The 21,295-nt window shown below is 43.8% G+C and overlaps 1 protein-coding gene across 1 annotated transcript in view; it reads left to right on the plus strand.

Moving 5' to 3' along the window:
• The window catches only part of TENM1 (teneurin transmembrane protein 1), a 696,753-nt gene that overhangs the window by 447,173 nt on the left and 228,285 nt on the right, over window positions 1–21,295 (plus strand). Inside the window, exon 17 of the mRNA XM_030210273.1 lies at window positions 3,004–3,147. Coding sequence (XP_030066133.1) covers window positions 3,004–3,147 — 144 coding nt within the window. The remainder of the gene's footprint in view (window positions 1–3,003; window positions 3,148–21,295) is intronic.

The raw sequence follows: 21,295 nt of genomic DNA on the forward strand, positions 1-21,295 counted from the left end.
CAGCGCTGTACACCATACATGAAAAGACAGTCCCTGCTCAAAGAGCTCACAATCTAAATAGGACAGACAAACAGACAGAACAACTAAGAGGTAAGGGGAATTAAAGAGGTGGGGATAAAAGGGGTACAGAGCAAGTGAGTAGTGGTTAGGAGTCAAAAGCAGCGTTAAAGAGGTGGGCTTTTAGCCTGGATTTGAAAACGGCCAAAGACGGAGCTAGACCTACAGGCTCGGGAAGTCTATTCCAGGTGTGATGTGCAGCGAGATAAAAGGAACGGAGTCTGAAATTAGCAGTAGAGGAGAAGGGGACAGACAAGAGAGTTTTATCCACAGAACGGATAAAATTTAGGGGGTCTTTTACTAAAGCGCGTTCATGTTTTTGGCTCATGCTAAAATTGTAGGTGCGCTAAATGTTAGAGACACCAATGCATTCCTATGGGCATCTCTAACGTTTAGCGCGCCCACAATTTTAGTGTGAGCTAAAAATGTGAGCACGCCTTAGTAAAAGATGCCCTTAAATATCTATGCGGCATTAATGCAAAGGCAGCAAGTCACTTTCAACGGAAAGGAAGCTCTGGAACGAGGGGGCATAGAATGAAGGTGAAAGGGGATAGACGACTCAGAAGTAACCTGAGGAAATACTTATCTACATGGAAAGGGTGGTGAATTCGTGAAAAGGCCTCCCAGTGGAAGTTGTGGAGATGAAGACAGTATCTGAATTCGAGAGAGCTTGGGACAAATACATAGGATCTCTAAGGGAGTGATAGGGAGAGCAGATGGCATGGATGGGAAGCATGCTGTGATTCTCAAAATGTTGTCCACTTCATCTCTACCTATATCTCTTCTGAAAACCAGGCTCTCAAAAGGATATAGATATAAGGGTGACAATCAGGCAATAGACTACCAAAATGGTGTAGGTCCTGAACCAAAAGCTTATGAATTATTTATATATACTAGAGAGGGGAGAAAAGACTGGGAGAGAGGATATGACAGAGATATTCACATAGCTTAAAGGTTCAGTGAATGCACTACAAGCAAATATTTATCACTGAAAAGTTTAAAGCAGATTGAGGTATAAACTTTCAAGGGAATAGACGCATGGAATGACATGTCAGAGGAGGCGGTGGAAGGAAAAAGTAAGCAAATTCAAAAAAGAATAGGAAAGGCTTGGATGCAATGGAAAGCAATTTTTAAACCATTTCCAGCTATAAAACATGCACCTGATGTGGATTTCCAAAAGCATGCACTTAATGTTACAGAGGAAAACTACCTACAAAAAATAGCAAGGGCAGATTCTGCACCCACTCTTCCAGACCCAATTCTAGAAAGGATTTTTATCCACTTTGATATTAATGTAACATCAGCAGATAAAAAGTGCTGGCATAGCCACTCTTTAATAAGGAGTTGGTCAGAATGATTGTTCAGACACAGAGCCACTATCTTGGCTGGGTTCTTTCATTCGCACCAACTGCACTGACACCAGTGCAGAAGAAATTTTCACCAATTCTAGAGACTGTGGCATTGCCTATATGCATGACACTAAGGCCCAGATGCATTAAAGACGTCGGTAATTCCCGTTCCCTACCGATTCCATAGCGAATCGGTAGGGAACGGGAATGCATCAACGATAGGGAATGCAAATGAGCTACTCGTTGTAGCTCACTTGCATTCTCTATTCCTTCGGTACCTGAGTCGGAGAATCGGGACGTCCCTTTAGATTAGGCTCCTCTTCCTGGTCTCTTCAGCCAATCAAAGCGGGCTTAGCTGGCTGTTGTCAGCGAAAGGCGCTCTGATTGCCTGAAGAGACCAGGAAGAGGAGCCTAATCTAAAGGGACGTCCCGATTCTCCAGCAACCAGGAAAATATAAAAGTTTTGCTGTGGAGGGGCGGCGAAGACAAAATAGAAGGGGGGAAAAAACACCAGCGCCGGCAGAGCTAAAAAAAATGCGAAAAAAAAGACGTCTCTCAGAAGCCCAGGGAGAGTACGTCCTTAAAGAACACCCCTCACATGCGCTCCCTGCTTTTTTTTTCTTTTTTATCTTTTTTGGGGGCCCTTTTCCTTTCCGATTCCCTCACAGGAGCCCTAACGAGAAGTCATACATATCGTTAGGGTTCCTACGGTAAGGGAATCGGAAAAACGGTAGTGCATCTCATTATAATGGGCTGCAACGGTAGTGCAGCTCATTATAATAGCTTTTCAATCATTTGCATTCCGTTTTTGTTGCCTGCTACCGTGGCAGGGAAAATGCCCTTAGTGCATGCCCGGGGTGAACTACTTGCGTTTTAAACTGGCTGGAACCAGTTTAAAACGCAAGTTGTGGGCTCGTTAGGTTTTGTGCATCTGGGCCTAAGGCAGAAACATTAAAGGGCCTCGGAGTCTGTACCTGTTGCTCCGATATCTGTCTATGTCAAATACATTAGGACTCACCTACCTAGCAGGAAAGAACAAGGTTCTGCCAACACACCCCCGTGAACTTTGGTCGTCCCCACGACGGAAAGCAGTTAAGGACGCCCAAAATCGGCTTTTGATTAAGCCGATTTGGGTGATCCTGAGAGAAGGACGCCCATCTCCCAATTTGTGTCAGAAGATGGGTGTCCTTCTCTTTCGATTATGCCGCTGATAGTGTCATTGAAAGACCCTAGGCTGTTTTATTTTATCCTTCGGAAAAACCACATAAGTATCTCCAACATGTATCAGAGTCAGGCCTAAAAACCAATTCAGTAAGAATTCACCGTAGTATAACTGGCACACCTCACCAAGAAGAAAGTAAACCTGGGCACCTAGGTCTTTCAAGTATCTACCCTGTGATGACTTAATAGTGTTACTCATTTAGAACTGGTTATTACTAAACTACAAATAAGAAATGTTATTCTATTCTGTATTAAATGCTAAGTCTAATGAAACCGCCAGTATTTTGTCTTGATCTAGTTAGGATGTAAGCACTGTTATGAAATAATATGTTGAACAACCTATTGATTGAAGATCTTAGAAATACATTATTTACAGTTTCTGTAGGATATGAATATGAGCTTTGCCCTGACCTTATTCTCTGGGAGAAAAGAAGTATAACGATACAGGGTTTTGAGATGGATGCATCAAACCTGGGAAGCTGGTCCATAAATAAACATCATATTCTAAACCCGCAAAGTGGTAAGTACTTTAATAAATCATAGGGTTATACGTACCTCATACCTTCAGTTCTATAACAGTGCACCCATATTTAGATATGGGGTAATTCTGTAACTGAGTACCTGGTACCTGCCTACTTTCCTGTATAGAATATAGTGTAGCAGTGAAAATGCTTGCCCAAACATTAGGCACAAACACTGATATCTGCCCTATAACAAGCTACCATGTGGGTGTGCCTAAGTTCCAGTGATATGCGGAGTGCCACCCATACGCAGCCCAGACTCCTCCCATGCCCTACGCCCACCTAAAAGAAGAAATGTTCATATTTACAGAATAGCACCTAGGCAGAATTTTGCCATATATACATGTATATGCAGACATATATGCCGCTGTTCTAATGAACTTTACACCTATTCGGAATACTGTGAACATGTATTTATAGAACTGGCTTACTAGAGGGCGCCTATGTAGTGCCTGTTCCAGGGGTGTAGCCAGACTTCGGTGGGAGGGGGGTCCAGAGCCCGAGGTGAGGAGGCACATTTTAGCCCCCACCAGCGCCACCGACCCCCTCGCCACTTTTGATCCCCCTCGGCGGCGCTGCCCCTCCCCCGTCCCCTTTGACCCCCCCCCCCCTCCCGCCGCCGCCAACTCTCCCCCGCCACCACCAGGTACCTTTGCTGGTGAGGGTCCGCAACCCCCCCACAGCCGAAGTCCCCTTCAGTGCCGGTCTCCAAGTCCAGCGCGGTCGCTGATCTGGATTCTGTTTCTGTGAGTCCTGTCGTCCTGCACATTCCTACGTGCAGGACATCAGGACTCACAGAAACAGAATCCAGATCAGCAACACACCGGAGACCGGCGCTGAAGAAGACTTCGGCTGGGGGGGGGGTTGGGGACCCCCGCCAACAAAGGTACCTGACGGCGGTGGCTGGGGAGGTTTGGCGGCATCGGGAGGAGGGGGGAGGGGGGGTCGAATGTGCCGGAGGAGGGTCGGCGGTGGGGTGGTGAAAGCAGGGGGGCCAGGGCTAAATCTGTGGGGGCCCATGCCCCCCCCCCCCCCGTGGCCCCACCTAGCTACGCCCCTGGCCTGTTCTATAAAGTAAAGAGAACCCCAACTCTTCTTATAGTGTAACAGGTAAAATTTGAAATTCTAATTGTTATTAAACACGGATGACTATAAATTGTTACCTTTTTGTGTCTGGCATTCGTTTCCATATTGCGTATTGTAATTATTCATTTATTTTGTTATTACTACTTAATATATACTATCCTGCATCACTTTTTCTACTGGTAATCACAATAAGTTGTTAGCCACATTGAACCTGATCTATTGGAATAATGTGGGATATAAATTAAATAAATAAAAATACATACCTACAATTTAGGGGCCCTGATTACTGAGGTGAGCTAGCGTTTTTAGCACACGCTAATGCTAAAGACACCCATAGCAATATATGGGTGTCTTTAGCATTAGCGCGGGCTAAAAACACTAGCGCGCCTACAGCACGGTTTAGTAAAGAGGGCTCTAGATGTGAACACTTGAAGATGATATAAGTGCTTGTGCCTAAATTGCTAAATCGCGCATGTAAATTATACTATCCCATAATTTATGCGTAAAGCTTTGGGTGGAACATGAGCAGGGCACAGACTCCTCCCATATGTACACCCACCTTCAGACTTTGAGCCATTGAATTTATGTGCCATTTGATAGACTGAACGATGTGAAACAGAAGAAACAAATCTCCGCAATTGTAAACAGTGTGGGACGAGACAGCGAAGATGACTCAAGCAGTGGAAGACATTCCAGATAAAAATAGCTGTTTATTGGAGGGTGAACAAGACTCGACACAGCTTTGTTTTATTCTGGCGCATAGCGCGCATCAAGCTTCCATTTAGACACACTTATCACGACAAATAGTACAAGTGGATATAATTATTGAACACAAGAGACTCCTGATGCAGGCCTAGCTACACCTCTGACTACTATATGCCAGTATTCTGGGCATGTACATGCCTGCTTAGTGCCCTACTTTATAGAATTACCCCCAAACAGTCCAACGTCAGAGTTATAACTGTTTGGAAGAATTATCTATTCCCCACCTAATTCAATAAACTTGGACGCACAATTTTGGAACTAGCGCTCCGAATTGAGCACACAAGTAGTAGAATAGCGCCTAACTTAATTAAGTGGCTGCCAATTGGCTTTAACTGCCAATAATGACCCTTAAGTGGTGTTAATTGGCACCAGTTGACACCCATTTGCTGTTACAATCGTAACTGCACTTAGGCTCTATTCTGTAAACTTAGGGCCCAATATTCAGCTGGCAGTGACCAGCGTTTTGCTGACTGTTGCCGGCGTTAATCCCAAAAATTCATTGCCGGAGCATTTCTGATGTTATGATTGGGGTCTGAACCCCTCTCAAACTTACCTCTTTCCTGGGGGTCAGCTTCTTAGCTGGCTTCTGTTTCTTTTCTCTGTCCTTTCTGAGCTGGCTCTGTCTCTCTGTGCTGGCAGCTTCCAGCAGCATGGGGTTAATTGTTTTACTTTACTACAGCTGTGTGTTGCCTGAGTTGCTCTAACTCTCTTTGGGTGTACTGGCTTCAAGGGTTTCACGGTTTTGCATTGGTGTGGGTTGGGCCTCTCTGGGTCAGTGTGCTTTTGCCTAGGTCTAGGGAGTGTGACATCATCAGGGAGGGCCTTGATAAGGAAGTGGTCTTGTTCAGTGTTGCCAGGTGGGCGGTTTTACCGCCCAATTGGGCGGTTTTCCGCGACCCGCCGCGGGAAATTTTTGCCCGCGGCGGGTTGCGGTTTTTTGGGCTGTTTTTGGCCTTCAGGGCGGTTTTTTTCGGCCGCGGGGGGGCGGGGTTAGTGACGTTTTTGGGTGGGGTTAATGACTTTTGGGTGGGGTTAGTGACGTGGGAGGCGGGGCCGATGACGGGGAGGCGGGGCCGATGACGGGGAGGCGGGGCCGATGACGTGGGAGGCGGGGGCGATGACGGGGAGGCGGGGCCGGTGACGTGGGAGGCGGGGCCGGTGACGGCGGGGGCGGGGTTGATGACGGCGGGGGCGGGGGTGATGACGCGGGGGTGGGGGTGTCAGGGGCGGGGTTTGTGTTTGGGCGGGTTTTGGGCTGTTTTTTGGGCTCCATCGGGCTGGAAAAAAATTTTCCACCTGGCAACCCTGGTCTTGTTTCCTTCAGGGCCTTTGCAACAGTGGTGTTTGCTTTAGGTAGGGTGGTGCAGTGTGCACTTCGGACGTTGTGTCTAGTTTCCCTGCTTGCTTTTGCTAAGGTCCAGGTTAGTGTTAGTGCAGTGTGCACTGGTGACTGTGTGTTTAGCTTTCCTGCTTTCCCCTTATGGTTCCCCTGCTTTTCCCTCTTGGTTTTGGAAGCATTGCTGTGTGTAGGGCTTTGGAAGCTCTATTGCTGATAGAAGTACTTCAGGGTTTGGTGTTGTTAGGAACACTGCAGAGTTTGCTGTTAGAAGTACTTCTGGTGTTTGTGCTATTGGGAGCATTGCAGTCTTTGCTGTTGGTGTTTGGTGCTTTAGAAGCACTTTTGGCTTATGTGTTAGCTTCACTGCTTTTTCCTTGTGGCTCCCCTGTCTTCCCTTTTAGTGCTAGGAGCTCTTCTGGTTGCTTGCCAGAGTAGTGCTTAGGAAGCACCTTGTTAGTTGCATCTAGCTTGCTAGAGCAGTGCTTAGGTAGCTGGTTAGTTCTGTGTTTAGCTTATTAGTGTAAAGCTCTGCTTGTAGCTTGGTGCTTAGTAGCACCTGTGTTAGCTTTGTGTTTAGTTCCCTGCTCTGTTAGTTTAGGGCTTAGGAAGTCCCTTTCTTGAGCAGGGATTAGGAGCTCCTGTTTTAGTATTGGGCTTAGGAAGTCCTTTTGTCAGTTTACTGTTAGGAACACTCCTGCTGGTTTAGGGCTTGGGAGCACGTAGATCAGTTTAGGGTTAGGAGCACTTCTGTTTCCAGTCCTGGTCCCTATGTCACCCGGTATCCAGTAAGTCCTGTCGGCTACTCGAACCCAGAAGCTCAACTCCTGGGGGGCTTAGTAGCTAAGCACAGGTGAAGCTGTGCGGACCAGTCCAGTGTGCTCCAGTCCAGTGTGTTCCAGTCCGGTGTGTGTTCCAGTCTGGTGTGCTCCAGTCCAGTGTGTTCCGGTCCGGTGTGTGTTCCAGTCCGGTGTCCTCCAGTCCGGGGGATTCCAGTCCATGTGTTCCGGTTTGCTGGGCAGTGCCTGCAGTCCCTGCCGGTGTGCTTACCCAGTGTTAGTGGGTGGGTTTTGCCTGCTGCTGTCGCTCCTCGGCAGCAGCCCAAGGGCTCACGTTTGCTCCAGAGCCCGGCCCCGCGGGCTCTGAACCTGACATCTGAGCACTGGTATTGAATTTCCAGGAACTGGAAATTTTGGGGAACCGAGTAACCGGCTATGGGTTACTGCATAAAGATAGATGGTCTTATTTATATGGTTAACCTGACCAGTTAAGTGCTGGATATCGGCACTTAACCGGCAAAGTGCAGACTCCACCCCAGAACGCCTCCCAAAATAACCAGTTTTCAGCTTTCAGTAAAGCCCTGAACAGGCAATAAAACTGGCCAGGAGCCTTTTCTGGATGGTTAAATTGCATTGATTAGCGACCCTATAGCATGTAACTGCAAAGGCGGCATTGAAATGGGAGGGGCATGGCTGGGTCAGGGGTTTGTTAGGCACTTATGTGCTGAGAGGCCCTTTTACTTAAGCTTAGCGTGCACTAAAGCACATTAGTGCAAGCTAAGTGCGATGTGGCCCATAGGTATTAACTAGGACGCTCTAAGGTTTACTAAAAGAGCCCCTGAGTTTACAGAATACGGTCAGTTACGCGTGCACCTCAATGGGTGGCGGTAAATGCTCTCCCCCCCATATGGCCACACAGTAAGCGCAATCTTACCACATGGCCAAGTCTTTTTTTCAGACTTTTTACCCGCTGCAGTAAAAATGGCCTCAGCATATAGCAAAATGACCCCCACCACTAGCTGAGGGCTTAGTAATATGACCCCTTTGTGTCTTACCCAACACAGCTCAAAAGGCGTCACAATAAAAACATGAAACAATCTTAATTTGGACAAAAATCTTAAGCAATCAACTGCCTGGCATACCTTCTAATTCACAACAAATGTGAAGTGGCCTAGTGGTTAGAGTGGTGGACTTTGGTCCTGGGGAACTGGGTTCTTTTTTTTTGTTTTGTTACATTTGTACCCCGCGCTTTCCCACTCATGGCAGGCTCAATGCGGCAGGCAATGGAGGGTTAAGTGACTTGCCCAGAGTCACAAGGAGTTGCCTGTGCCTCAGGACCAAAGTCCACCACCCTAACCACTAGGCCACTCCTCCACTTCAGGCACAGGCAGCTCCTTGTGACTCTGGGCAAGTCACTTAACCCTCCAATGCCCCATGTAAGCCGCATTGAGCCTGCCATGAGTGGGAAAGCGCAGGGTACAAATGTAACAAAAATAAAATAGATACTATTGGAGATTCTACATGGAATGTTGCTACTATTGGAGATTCTACATGGAATGTTGCTATTCCACTAGCAACATTCCATGTAGAAGCCTGCGCGGCCACATTGGTGATCTGCAAGGGCCGACTTCTACATGGAATGTTGCTAGTGGAATCTCAAATAGTAGCAACAGTGGAGGAGTGACCTACTGGTTAGGGTGGTGGACTTTGGTCCTGAGGAACTGAGTTTGATTCCCACTTCAGGCACAGGCAGCTCCTTGTGACTCTGGGCAAGTCACTTAACCCTCCATTGTCCCATGTAAACCGCATTGAGCCTGCCATGAGTGGGAAAGCGCATGATACAAATGTAACAAAAATAAAATAGATACTATTGGAGATTCTACATGGAATGTTGCTACTATTGGAGATTCTACATGGAATGTTGCTATTCCACTAGCAACATTCCATGTAGAAGCCTGCGCGGCCACATTGGTGATCTGCAAGGGCCGACTTCTACATGGAATGTTGCTAGTGGAATCTCAAATAGTAGCAACAGTGGAGGAGTGGCCTACTGGTTAGGGTGGTGGACTTTGGTCCTGGGGAACTGAGGAACTGAGTTTGATTCCCACTTCAGGCACAGGCAGCTCCTTGTGACTCCGGGCAAGTCACTTAACCCTCCATTGTCCCATGTAAGCCGCATTGAGCCTGCCATGAGTGGGAAAGCGCGGGATACAAATGTAATTAAAAAAATAATAAAAACATGTAATGCTGGAAAAGCCATGCTTTCAGCCCACATATAAAGGTCATCAAACTATCCAGATGTTCTATGACTAGTGATCTGTTCCACATCTGAGTCGCCTTCAGAGTTCTCCCTCCTATGGGTCCACTTACCGAATCTTAATGAAGAAATACTAAAGCGTGCCATATTCACCAATCGCAAGGAGTGTTCAGAAAACTGAACCAAGATATTATCACTTGTTAAATGGCACAACCAGTTTTTTTTATTTGGCTGAAAGCACATGGTGAAGGAGAAATTCGTTTTCTTTTGTTGATTTTTAAAGCAAGTACTCAAGGCACTTAAAATTTCAATATAGCATACGGTTGTAACAGTTTCTTACAGTTTCTTTTTTATTTTTAGGTACATTAGTGTAGCAGAGAGCTGGTGCAAAATTCAGACATCTATTTGCTCTTAAGAAGTACATTTCTTTTGTCGTTTCCAAATTGTTTCAGTTTTAAAGAGTGAGCTGCCAATGTACTTTGTACCGATAAATATGAAGTTTTTGCTTTTACATGTTAAGTCAAAGCAAGTATGTGGGAAGAATGTGTGAATGTTCTAGCCTTTAGAGAAAAGCTTAAATCCATTTCTCTGCATACACTGCTTAACAGGGTTCCAAACTTGCTGGGTTTTAGAAGTCTTTATTTTCAGTTGCTGGCTACTGTGTATGGATGTAGCCACCGCAAAAGGTCAGCTTTAGTTTGTATATGATCGGGTTTTTTTTTTTCACTGTTTTGAAATTTGAATTGAAATAGTTTGACATTTAAAGCAGCTGGCTCTTTTATGCCTGCTTTATAGATTTGTATAGATTGCTTTTTTTTTTTTTTGTAAATGCCAGATATTGACATTAAACACAAAGACAGATCTGACCTCTATCAGTCAAGCCCCCCGACCGAGCTGGCTTGTCCGCATCCTGCTGCACTTTGCTGCCCCATATAATGGATCAGCACTACAGAGTGCTTGGTTATACTTAGGATTTCTATTCTTAGATGTCCATAAATTGCTGGATAGCTCTTCTGGTGGAATCAAATGCGTTTAGGTTGTGTCACTTATCAGCACAGAAAAAGCATAAAACTGAGAGCAGGATGCAAAACGAGCCCTGGAGAGGAAGGAGAGAGGACTAGAGGATGTGTTGTTTCCAGTGTTAGCCAATCAATATATATTTTAATTTTTTTTTTTTTGCATCAGGAGTGTTATTTATTTATTTATTTATTTATTATATTTGTATCCCGCACTTTCCCACTAAAAGCAGGCTCAATGCGGCTTACATAGTAATAGGTAACACAGAATTTTGTTATGTAAAGTAGGAAATTAAGTATCACATAATAGAAGGATGGATGGGTAGTAAATGGATGGGTAGGTAGGTAGAGACAGGTGATAGAGAGAGGAGGGTAAGATGGGAGATAAAGATTCTGGGCCAATGTCGTTTTCGCTTCAGTATATGTAAGGTAGATGCGTTCAAGAGATTAATCTGGGTCTTTTGGGTAGGCTTGTTTGAATAGATGGGTTTTTAGTGCTTTTCTGAATGGTAGGTGGTCATGGATTGCTCGGATAGGTCTAGGGAGAGCGTTCCATAGACGGCTGCCCAGGAAGGAGAAATTGGATCCATAATAAGTTTTGTACTTGAGACCTTTACAGCTGGGGTAGTGCAGGTTGAGGTACTTTCGTAAGGATACAGACATGTTTCTTGCTGGAAGGTCGACCAGATTTATCATATAGTTCGGAGATTCTCCGTGTATTATCTTGTGGATTAAAGTCTGGGCTTTGAAGTTGATACGTTCTTTGATTGGGAGCCAGTGCAGTCTTGCACGGAGAGGAGTTGCACTCTCAAAACGTGATCTGCCAAAGATGAGTCTTGCTGCTGTATTTTATGTTTATTTTATGTTTTTTTGTATTTTATGTTTATTGTTTAAAATCTAAAATCAGAAGCCCTGGTTATACTTTCCTTACAAGTCCAGTTTAAATAATTTTCTTCTTCTTAGCAATGTCTATGATAAATTAATTTGTACTCGTCCGTATTAGTTCATCATTAATTGTTTGTCAGTTAATATGTTCAATTGTGTGCAATTAGTTTATTAGTGCTACACACCATGTAACACCTTACAATCTATTCAAGACAGACAAATAAGAGATTAGACAGTTTAATTTATTATGGAAATGGTTAAAACAACATGGTGAATAAGAGGTTAAGATTTAAAAGCAACCTGAAAAATATGGCCTGTTAGACTGGATTTGAATAGCGCCAGAATTTGAACATGACAATCAATGGGACACTGTGTTAATAGGGTACAAATGGATCAAATTGTGTGTGGGGGGGGGGGGGTTTGCACTATATGTTAAAGAGGGAATTGAGTCAAATAAAATAAACATTCCACACGAAACCGATAGCAGCGTGGAATCATTATGGATAGAAACTGCATGTGTGAAGCGAAGGAGTATTCTTTGTAGGGCTGTACTACTGTCCATCGGGACAGAACGAACAGACAGATGAAGACATGTTTACAGAGATTAGAAAAGCTAGCAAATTGGGCAACACTATAATAATAGGTGATTTCAATTTCCTCTTTCAAGAAAAATTTCAATTACTCCCATATTGACTGGATAAATGTTGCATTGGGGAGTGTCAGGGAGATAAAATTTCTAGATGTAATAAACAACTGCTTCTTGGAGCAACTGGTCCAGGAACCGACCAGAGGGGGAGCCATTTTGGATCTGATCCTTGGTGACGTGCAGGGCATAGTGTGAGAGGTGGCGGTGCTGGGTCCCCTGGGAAACAGTGATCATAACATGATCAAGTTTGAGCTACTATCTGGGATGAACCCACAAAAGAAATCTACTGTAGTTGCATTTAACTTTCAAAAGGGTGACTCTAATAAAATGAAGAAAATGGTTAAAAAGAAACTAAAAGGATTGGCTGTTAAGGCTAGGACACTAAATCAGGCATGGACGTTATTCAAAAATACCATCTTGGAAGCCCAGACCAGATGCAGTCCACGTATTTTCAAAGGTGGAAAGAAGAGAAAATGACAGCCAGCATGGTTAAAAGGTAAAGTAAAAGAGGCTATTACAGCCAAAAGATTGTTCTTCAAAGAATGGAAAAAGGACCCAAATGAAGAAAATAAGAAAAAACTAAAGCACTGGCAAGTCAGATGCAAATTATTAATAAAGAAGGCTAGAAAGGAATATGAAGAGAAACTTGCCGCAGAGGCTAAAACTCAAAGCAACATCTTTTTCAGGTACATCAGAAGCAGAAAGCCTGTGAGGGAATCTGTGGGATCATTAGATAATGAAGGAGCAAAAGGGGCACTCAGGGAGAACAAGGCCATAGTGGAGAAACTGCTTCAGTCTTTTCGGAAGAAGATGTGCAACTTTCTTTAAATTAGTCACCTTATTTTCTAACTTCTCTTACTCTCTCACCTATCTATATGTTCCATCTTTGCTTATACCCTACACTGTCAATTAAAATGTTCTATTACATATTGTTTTGACATTGTAAGTAGTAAACTATGCCATACTTTGTATTGTTATTTGAATATTTTTACTGCTGTAATTGTCTATTGCTCATGTTTGATTTATTCTTACTGTACACTGCCTTGAGTGAATTCCTTCAAAACGGCAGGAGGAAAATAAGCTAAATTTTGGAATTTTTCCAGTTTTTGGTAATAAGCACCCTCTCACTTCTCAGTCAAGTAAAGAACTTTTAATAATGAAATACTTTATTGCATGCATTCCATGCCATAACAGCAACACTTTAACATTTGTGGCTGAACAGTGAATAAACTTTCTCCTTTTCTTTATGCAAATTCCAATTAATAAAGTTTTCCTTTAGAATTGGCACTTATCTGTAACGGATTAGTTTATAGCCAATTAGAGCAGATTCTTTCTTGCGTGGGGGCCCATTCGTCCAGGTGTTTCGTCTTCCGGATGTTTCTTCTTCCTAAACCTTTCTTAAGCAACTAAAATGGGAGGCAAAACCCTTACTCCCTATTCACATAAAATGCCTTTTACCTGGTGACTTTACTCTTAATATTATCAACACTGTGGTCGGGGGTTAGCTAAAACAAAATATAAACAATTTCCTCGCTCTTACAAAACCTATGCTAATGTACTGGTACCCTGTTCTAAGGAGCGGTCCTGCAGCTCATTCACTCACCTCCTTCTGCAGTGACTCTCTCAGTCTCTCAATTCACTGAACATTCTATCCTTTAAACCTATGTCCCTTGTGACCCTTTACATTCCTATATATGTCTGTATGACACTGATCCTTTTTGTATCCCTCTCAGTGTCAAAATATTTCCATCAAAGTATTTAAAATCACTTTCCCATTACAAATGCTCAGGAAGCTATTCCCTAATTTGTGGCAAAAACTACATCAGCTTTTCCCAGTACAACATCACCCACTCCAACCCTCATTTAAATTATTCCCTCTTATTTTAAACCCCTTTCCCACATCTCTATGAGAAATAAAACCTCAATTCTCAGTCACACAGACTCTGCCATCCAACCTCTCACATCCTCTCTCTTCACAGCTGCAGTTCCATCTCCCAACTGCCAGCCAGAGAGCCTCTCTGTAACAGTAAGCCAAGCTGAGAAAATTAAAGAGTCATGGGATAGGAGGCAAGATTCTGGTGTGGATTAGGAATTGGTTATTAGACAGAAAACAGAGGGTAGGGTTAAATGGTCATTTCTCTCAAAGGAGAAAGGTGAACAGTGGAGTGCCACAGGGATCAGTACTGGGACCGATGCTATTTAACATATTTATTAATGATATGGAAATTGGAATGACGAGTGAGGTGATTAAATTTGCAGATCACAAAAAACTATTCAAAGTTATTAAAACATGTGCGGACTGTGAAATATTGCAGGAAGACATTAGGAAATTGGAAGACTGGGCATCCAAATGGCAGATGAAATTTAATGTGGACAAATGCAAGGTGATTCACATTTGAAAGAATATTCCGAATCATAGTTACTACTCCTGCACAATCCAGTTGGGAATCTTCCATGGATAAGTCTGGAGCTTCTAGGCACAGTGACCCTGAAGTCTAGTCACTACTACTACTACTACTACTATTTAGCATTTCTGTAGCGCTACAAGGCATACGCAGCGCTGCACAAACATAGAAGAAAGACAGTCCCTGCTCAAAGAGCTTACAATCAAGTATTGATGCTGAAATGTAGTATCCAGGCTCACTGTGCAGCTGCGTCTTGAGAGCCTGCAGAGATAACTGAGCAGAAGCTGCCTGTATCAACTCCATCCAAAGTGCTAGCAGATCAGCACTGATTTTCATTTCATTAAGAAGAGGCACTTGGACTTCCTGTGCAAGAACATTAGCACATTGCTAGTGCCTCTTTGGTGGAGCCACCTGAAACTTGCTAAATATTTCATCAGTGATCAGTGCAGACAGACCTTACCAGTTACAGTATTGGAGGAGTACTCCACATAGACATCTTTTCAGCTGTCTCATCATTCTCATTCTTTTTTTTTTTTTTCAAAAGATGTTTGCAGACTTCATGAAGAGATATCTTGACGATGCATCTGATATTCTCTCTCCATCGCAAATAAAGAGCCATCATACTCCTCTGGTGTTACTCCTATGAAGAGGACATCCAGTCCAGCTGAGATCCTATTGTCTCTTTATTGCACTCTTCAGACTGGTAACATGAATCAGCTCATTCCCTTCCTCGTTCTTCTCCAGACTCCCATCTAATGCTAAGGGCCTACTGGATCCTTTCAATATTCTGCTAGTCTCTATGGAACAGGAAGAGGAGGGATCTGCATGAATTCCTTCTAACACTTCTCCTCCATCATCACCAAGAAACAAATTCCCCTATATGAGGACAATTCATATCCAAAGTTGTTCTGTAAAACAGCTAAGGAGGTTCCCTGTCCCTCTCAATAAAAAATGAATCATAGATCAAAGCTCTTTTTAAAAATATTTAGGGAGCCTTAAGAGAACAGCAACTGTACCTGAACATGGCATGCTTAAGAACCACAAGTGTCACAAGAGTAAAGAACAAAATAATAACACTATAAATATCAAAAGAATATTTTGTTCTCAACAGTGAAGGAAGAGACCAGAATAAAGTAGTAATTTTAACAAATGAAACCTCAATTGCCACATTCATGGGTGGCTATAATCACTGGTTTCCAATAAAGCTCCGGGGGAAAAAAGCAACAGCAGAAAACAACTCCTAAAATTGGAGAAAAAACTCTGTCGCAAAAAAACCAAATGCTATTAAACTATATAGAAACAACTTCTCAGTCTCTCCTTTATCAATATTCAATTGGAGCTAGAAAAGTTCAATATTTAGAACAAGCCTGTGCACAGGAAAACAAAATCACTTAACTTTAGATGCAAATTCACCACGCTGCAGCACAAAAACTCAGCTAATTCAGTCCAAATGTATCCATTGTTCAATCACTTTAGCGCAGGGTCCATAATCCTTGACAAGGGTCTCCCTTGTTTTGACTTCTTCTTCAGGAGGAATACCATACAAACTTCCAGCTTAGCTCAAGGATGGCGACTACTGGCTTAAAAACGTTCTCCAAGTCCAAATCTTCTACTCTCTAACATCAACTTCCAAGTACCCACTGAATATTTAAAGGGACCTTACTTAAAAGAAAGCATCCCTTTCTGAAGGATGTTTCAAACATGCTGTGAAAATGAACCTGTATGGAGACAAATGTGAATTCCTGTCGATTATGAAGCATCTCCTACTATATATATATTACGAAATGAAAAAAATTGATGAAGTAAATAAAAGATAAGTACCCTATATACTTTTAATGGGATATGAGAAAAATTTACTGTCTAAGGATCAATGAAGATTACATATTCACCCTATATGTGATGGGCTATAATACTGCCTATGGGCTTAAATATGCACGTCTGACAAATCCAACAATATTAAAATGACTTTCCTTAATAATATCTGTAGAATTACAGGAGTTAGGCTTGAATAAGTTGTGGTATTTTGCCTCCTCCCTATTTAAAGAACTTCTGTTGCGTTATTGGATTGGATTCTTTGGAAAAAAAAGGCAGAAGAGGGGGCGACATGATGGAGACATTTAAATACCTACATGGCATAAATGCACAAGAGGCAAGTCTCTTTCATTTGAAAGGAAGCTCTTGAACAATGGGGCATAAGATGAAGGTGAACAAGGACAGACTCAGAAATAACATGACCAAATACTTCTTCCCGGAAAGGGTGGTGAATTCGTAGAACAGCCTCCCGGTGGAACTGGCGGAGATGAAGACAGTATATGAATTCAAGAGAGTTTGGGACAGGGACATAGGATCTTTAAGGAAGTGATAGGGAGAGTAGATGGCATGGATGGGCAGACTGGATAGGCCATATGGTCTTTACCTGCCTACATTTTTCTCTGATTCTCGCATTTCACTGTGCAGGCTGCTGAAAGCATAAGAACCAACCATTCAAAATGATTGGGGGTGCTAAAATATAACACAAAACTGCCCCTCCCTAGACACAGTGAAGGAGCTTGCTCAACACTGGGGGGTGCTCAGCACCCACTTCACCCACAGAGTTCATTCCTATGGCTGAAAGGACGTAGACGATTTGAAACTGAGCAGTCTTAAGCTTGGGAGGCACCCACTTGTGTGCCTGACCAAGTCCTGCTTGTCAACAGAAAAAACAATGCCTTTCATCTGCAACAGGTGTTTTCAGTAGATGGCAGGATTGATAAGGCTTCCCCTGAGAGTTGAACTATTTTGAGCCTTGCAACCAACTGAGGAGCAGAGAGACCACTGCATGCAGGAAGACCCACATATTTTTTTTGTTACATTTGTACCCTGCGCTTTCCCACTCATGGCAGGCTGAATGCAGCAGGCAATGGAGGGTTAAGTGATTTGCCCAGAGTCACAAGGAGCTGCCTGTGCCAGGAATTGAACTCAGTTCCTCAGGACCAAAGTCCACCACCCTAACCACTAGGCCACTCCTCCACCTATGCGCCACATATGCTTAGAACTGTATACTTAAGTTCTAAGCTCTGAGAAAGGAACTCTATGTGTCATTGGATGACATCACCAACTTGTGTGCCTTATCAGGCCAGCCCTTTACGGGAAAACCTGTTACAGGTGAACAATACCGGCTATATAGAGATATGTGTATGGTGGAAATGGTTATATGTAAAATTAGGTAGAACTTATGAGGACTTAAAACTAAATGTAAATTGAGTTGCTGTGACATAAAAATAATTCTGTGAACAAATAGATTTAATTATCTGTTCATCAGTTCAAGCGGGGCAAACTGTGAACAGCTGAAATGGAATAAAAAATAGAAATGCTTGTGAAGGGAAGAAAAATCTCCAGAGCTCTAATTACTGTACATATTGGTGTTAGTTGGAGGGGGCATGAAGGAATTATTTTGGATTCCTAGCCTCAAAGGCCATCAGTTCCTTCTGCTAGTGATTTTCACCTAAGGAAGGAGAACATTTTCATTGATTTTACTGGCATGACTCTCATCTCTCATTCTGCACTCTCACTTTCAGCTCTGGAGAGAAATATGCATTATGTCTATTGGTTTTTATAAATAATTGATTCCACCTTAAAATTGCCATCAAGCACTGCCCACTAGCTTGGAAGAGACTTTTCAAACATTTCTCTTTCTGGAGAAATGTAGAATAGCTAAATAAGCCCCTTGCAAACAGAGCTAATTATAGGAGGTAGTGTTCTATTGTGGATTAAAAACTGGTTAAAAGATAGAAAACAGAGATTAGGGTTAAATGGTCAGTATTCTCAATGGAGAAGGGTAGTTAGTGGGGTTCCCCAGGGCTCTGTGCTGGGACCGCTGCTTTTTAACATATTTATAAATGACCTAGAATTGGGAGTAACTACTGAGGTAATTAAATTTGCTGACGACACAAAGTTATTCAAAATCGTTAAATCGCGGGAGGATTGTGAAAATTTACAAGAGGACCTTATGAGACTGAGAGACTGGGCGTCTAAATAACAGATGACGTTTAATGTGAGCAAGTGCAAAGTGATGCATGTGGGAAAGAGGAACCTGAATTATAGCTATGTCATGCAAGGTTCCACATTAGGAGTCACGGACCAAGAAAGGGATCTAGATGTCGTCGTTGATGATACGTTGAAACCTTCTGCTCAGTGTGCTGCTGCGGCTAAGAAAGCAAATAGAATGGAAAAGAAAGGAATGGAAAACAAAAATGAGGATGTTATAATGCCTTTCTATCGCTCCATGGTGCGACCGCACCTCGAATATTGTGTTCAATTCTGGTCGCTGCATCTCAAAAAAGATAGAGTGGAATTAGAAAAGGTGCAGAGAAGGGCGACGAAAATGATAAAGGGGATGGGACGACTTCCCTATGAGGAAAGGCTAAAGCGGCTAGGGCTCTTCAGCTTGGAGAAAGGCGGCTGAGGGGAGATATGATAGAGGTCTATAAAATAATGAGTGGAGTTGAACGGGTAGATGTGAAGCGTCTGTTTCCGCTTTCCAAAAATACTAGGACTAGGTGGCAAGCAATGAACGAATTGTAGAAAATTTTTCTTCACTCAATGTGTAATTAAACTCTGGAATTCGTTGCCAGAGAATGTGGTAAAGGCAGTTAGCGGAGTTTAAAAAAGGTTTGGACGGCTTCCTAAAGGAAAAGTCCATAGACCATTATTAAATGGACTTGGGGAAAATCCACTATTTCTGGGATAAGCAGTATAAAATGTTTTGTACTTTTTGGGGATCTTGCCAAGTTATTTGTGACCTGGATTGGCCACTGTTGGAAACAGGATGCTGGGCTTGGTGGACCTTTGGTCTTTCCCAGTATGGCAATACTTATGTACTTATGTAAGTCTATTGATATGTAAATTGTCTTGCTAATATGTACTGTGCTCTTGAGACAGATCTTGAGAGCCTTCCCCCTTCCTAAATCCAGAGACTTGTGTAAAGGGGACTTGCATTTTGTATGGTTTCATTTATTTAATCCATAGTAGGGCCCAGATGCATCAACCAAACGTAAAAAAAGCAAAATCGTTAAAGCCATTACCGAATTAAAAAAAACGACCAATGCTCCAAAAAAACAAGTCGCACAAGTTCGGTGCGGTATTGTAAAGAACGATGCACTAATCCCCGTCGGTAATCGGCTCGTAAAGCATTCGCAGAGCAGCCAAGCGTTATGCTGGCTGCTCTGCGCATGCCAGAAACGTAAAAGAAAAAAAAGAAAACACAAACACGTGGCTCCCCACTTTCCCCTGCATGTCTCCACAAACATTAAAGGATCGGGAGGGGGCAAAGGCGCTCATCAGCAGCGTCCTGTATGGACGGCCTTGCCTTGCTCCCCCCCCCCCCCAAAGTCCCCGCAGCTCCATTTGTGAAATAAAAGCTGTTAAAAATGAAACCTTTTCAGTTGCTGGGCTCCCCCTCCCTTCCTGTCTCTCTCTTCTTCAGTCGGCAATGCTCCACCTCCTGCCCTCCTCCACCTCCGTGCCCCCCCCCCCCGAGTTCATCCCCGCCGCTCCCCCCCTCCACCGGATCCCCCCTCCATCATAATGGTCGGTGCAGCACCTCTCACCTATGTTTGAAGGCGCTGCACGGGATGGATCAGCTGTTTTTGATCTCTTCTGTCTCCTCCGATGTCTCCTTCTTCTTCCTGTGCCCGCCCTCCTTTTATGCCAGTACCTTTTTTACCTGCTCCCCCTTCCATGATATCTGAACAGGGGGAGCCACAGGTGGTGTGGCAGCCCCTCCCCCCTTCTGGTTTACCTTTCAACTTATTTCTTTCGCATAGCAGCAGCAGCAGCATTTCAGAGCAGGCTGTCTGTGCTGGCCAGGAGTCTCCTCTCTGCTCCATGATATAACTTCTTGTGTCCACAGAGGTGTGGCAGACTCGGCAGAGAGGAGACTCGGGGTCCAGCACAGGCAACTTTCTCTGAAATGCTGCTGCTGCTGTGTGAAAGAAACAAATTGAAAAGGTAAACTGAAGGGACCTGCCGGATTGGGGGGGAGGGAGGATCAAGGGAGATTTAGAGGAGGAGAGGGGGTTTAAAAGGTAGAAGAGAGAAAAGGGAGAGAGACCTGAGCTGTGCACTGGCAGCTTAAAGGCAGGGAGAGAGGGAGGTAGCAAGACCTGGGGAGGGAAAAAGGAGGAAAGGGAGGGGGGCCCAATGATCCTTATTGCCTGGGGTCCCAGGTCACTGTTAGTCTGCCCTGCCCTGTGGCCTAGTGGTTAGGGTGGTGTACTTTGGTCCTGAGGAACTGAGTTCAATTCCCACTTCAGGCACAGGCAGCTCCTTGTGACTCTGGGCAAGTCAGTTAACCCTCCATTTCCCCATGTAAACCGCATTGAGCCTGCCATGAGTGGGAAAGCGCAAAGTACAAATGTAACAAAAATAAAATAGATACTATTGGAGATTCTACATGGAATGTTGCTATTCCACTAGCAACATTCCATGTAGAAGTCGGCCCTTGCAGATCACCAATGTGCCTTGCAGATCACCAATGTGGCCGCACAGGCTTCTGCGAGTCTGACGTCCTCACAGAAACCTGCACAGCCTTCTACATGGAATGTTGCTAGTGGAATAGCAACATTCCATGTAGAATCTCCAATAGTATCTATTTTATTTTTGTTACATTTGTATCCTGCGCTTTCCCACTCATGGCAGGCTCAATGCAGTTTACATGGGGAAATGGAGGGTTAACTGACTTGCCCAGAGTCACAAGGAACTGCCTGTGCCTGAAGTGGGAATTGAACTCAGTTCCCCAGGACCAAAGTCCACCACCCTAACCACTAGGCCACTCCTCCTCTACAGAGGCAGTACTACATTTTCTGTAGGAGAATGAGGTACTCATCTTTTCAGTGGCACTTCTGCAAACACTGCCTACTTTCACAAGTGTCTTAAAACTCTTAACCATCCAATATGGGCGTCCCTATTATGCATTCCTAAATTTCACAACCA

This window comes from Microcaecilia unicolor, chromosome 7, assembly GCF_901765095.1.
Source record: "Microcaecilia unicolor chromosome 7, aMicUni1.1, whole genome shotgun sequence".
Classification (NCBI taxonomy): domain Eukaryota; kingdom Metazoa; phylum Chordata; class Amphibia; order Gymnophiona; family Siphonopidae; genus Microcaecilia; species Microcaecilia unicolor.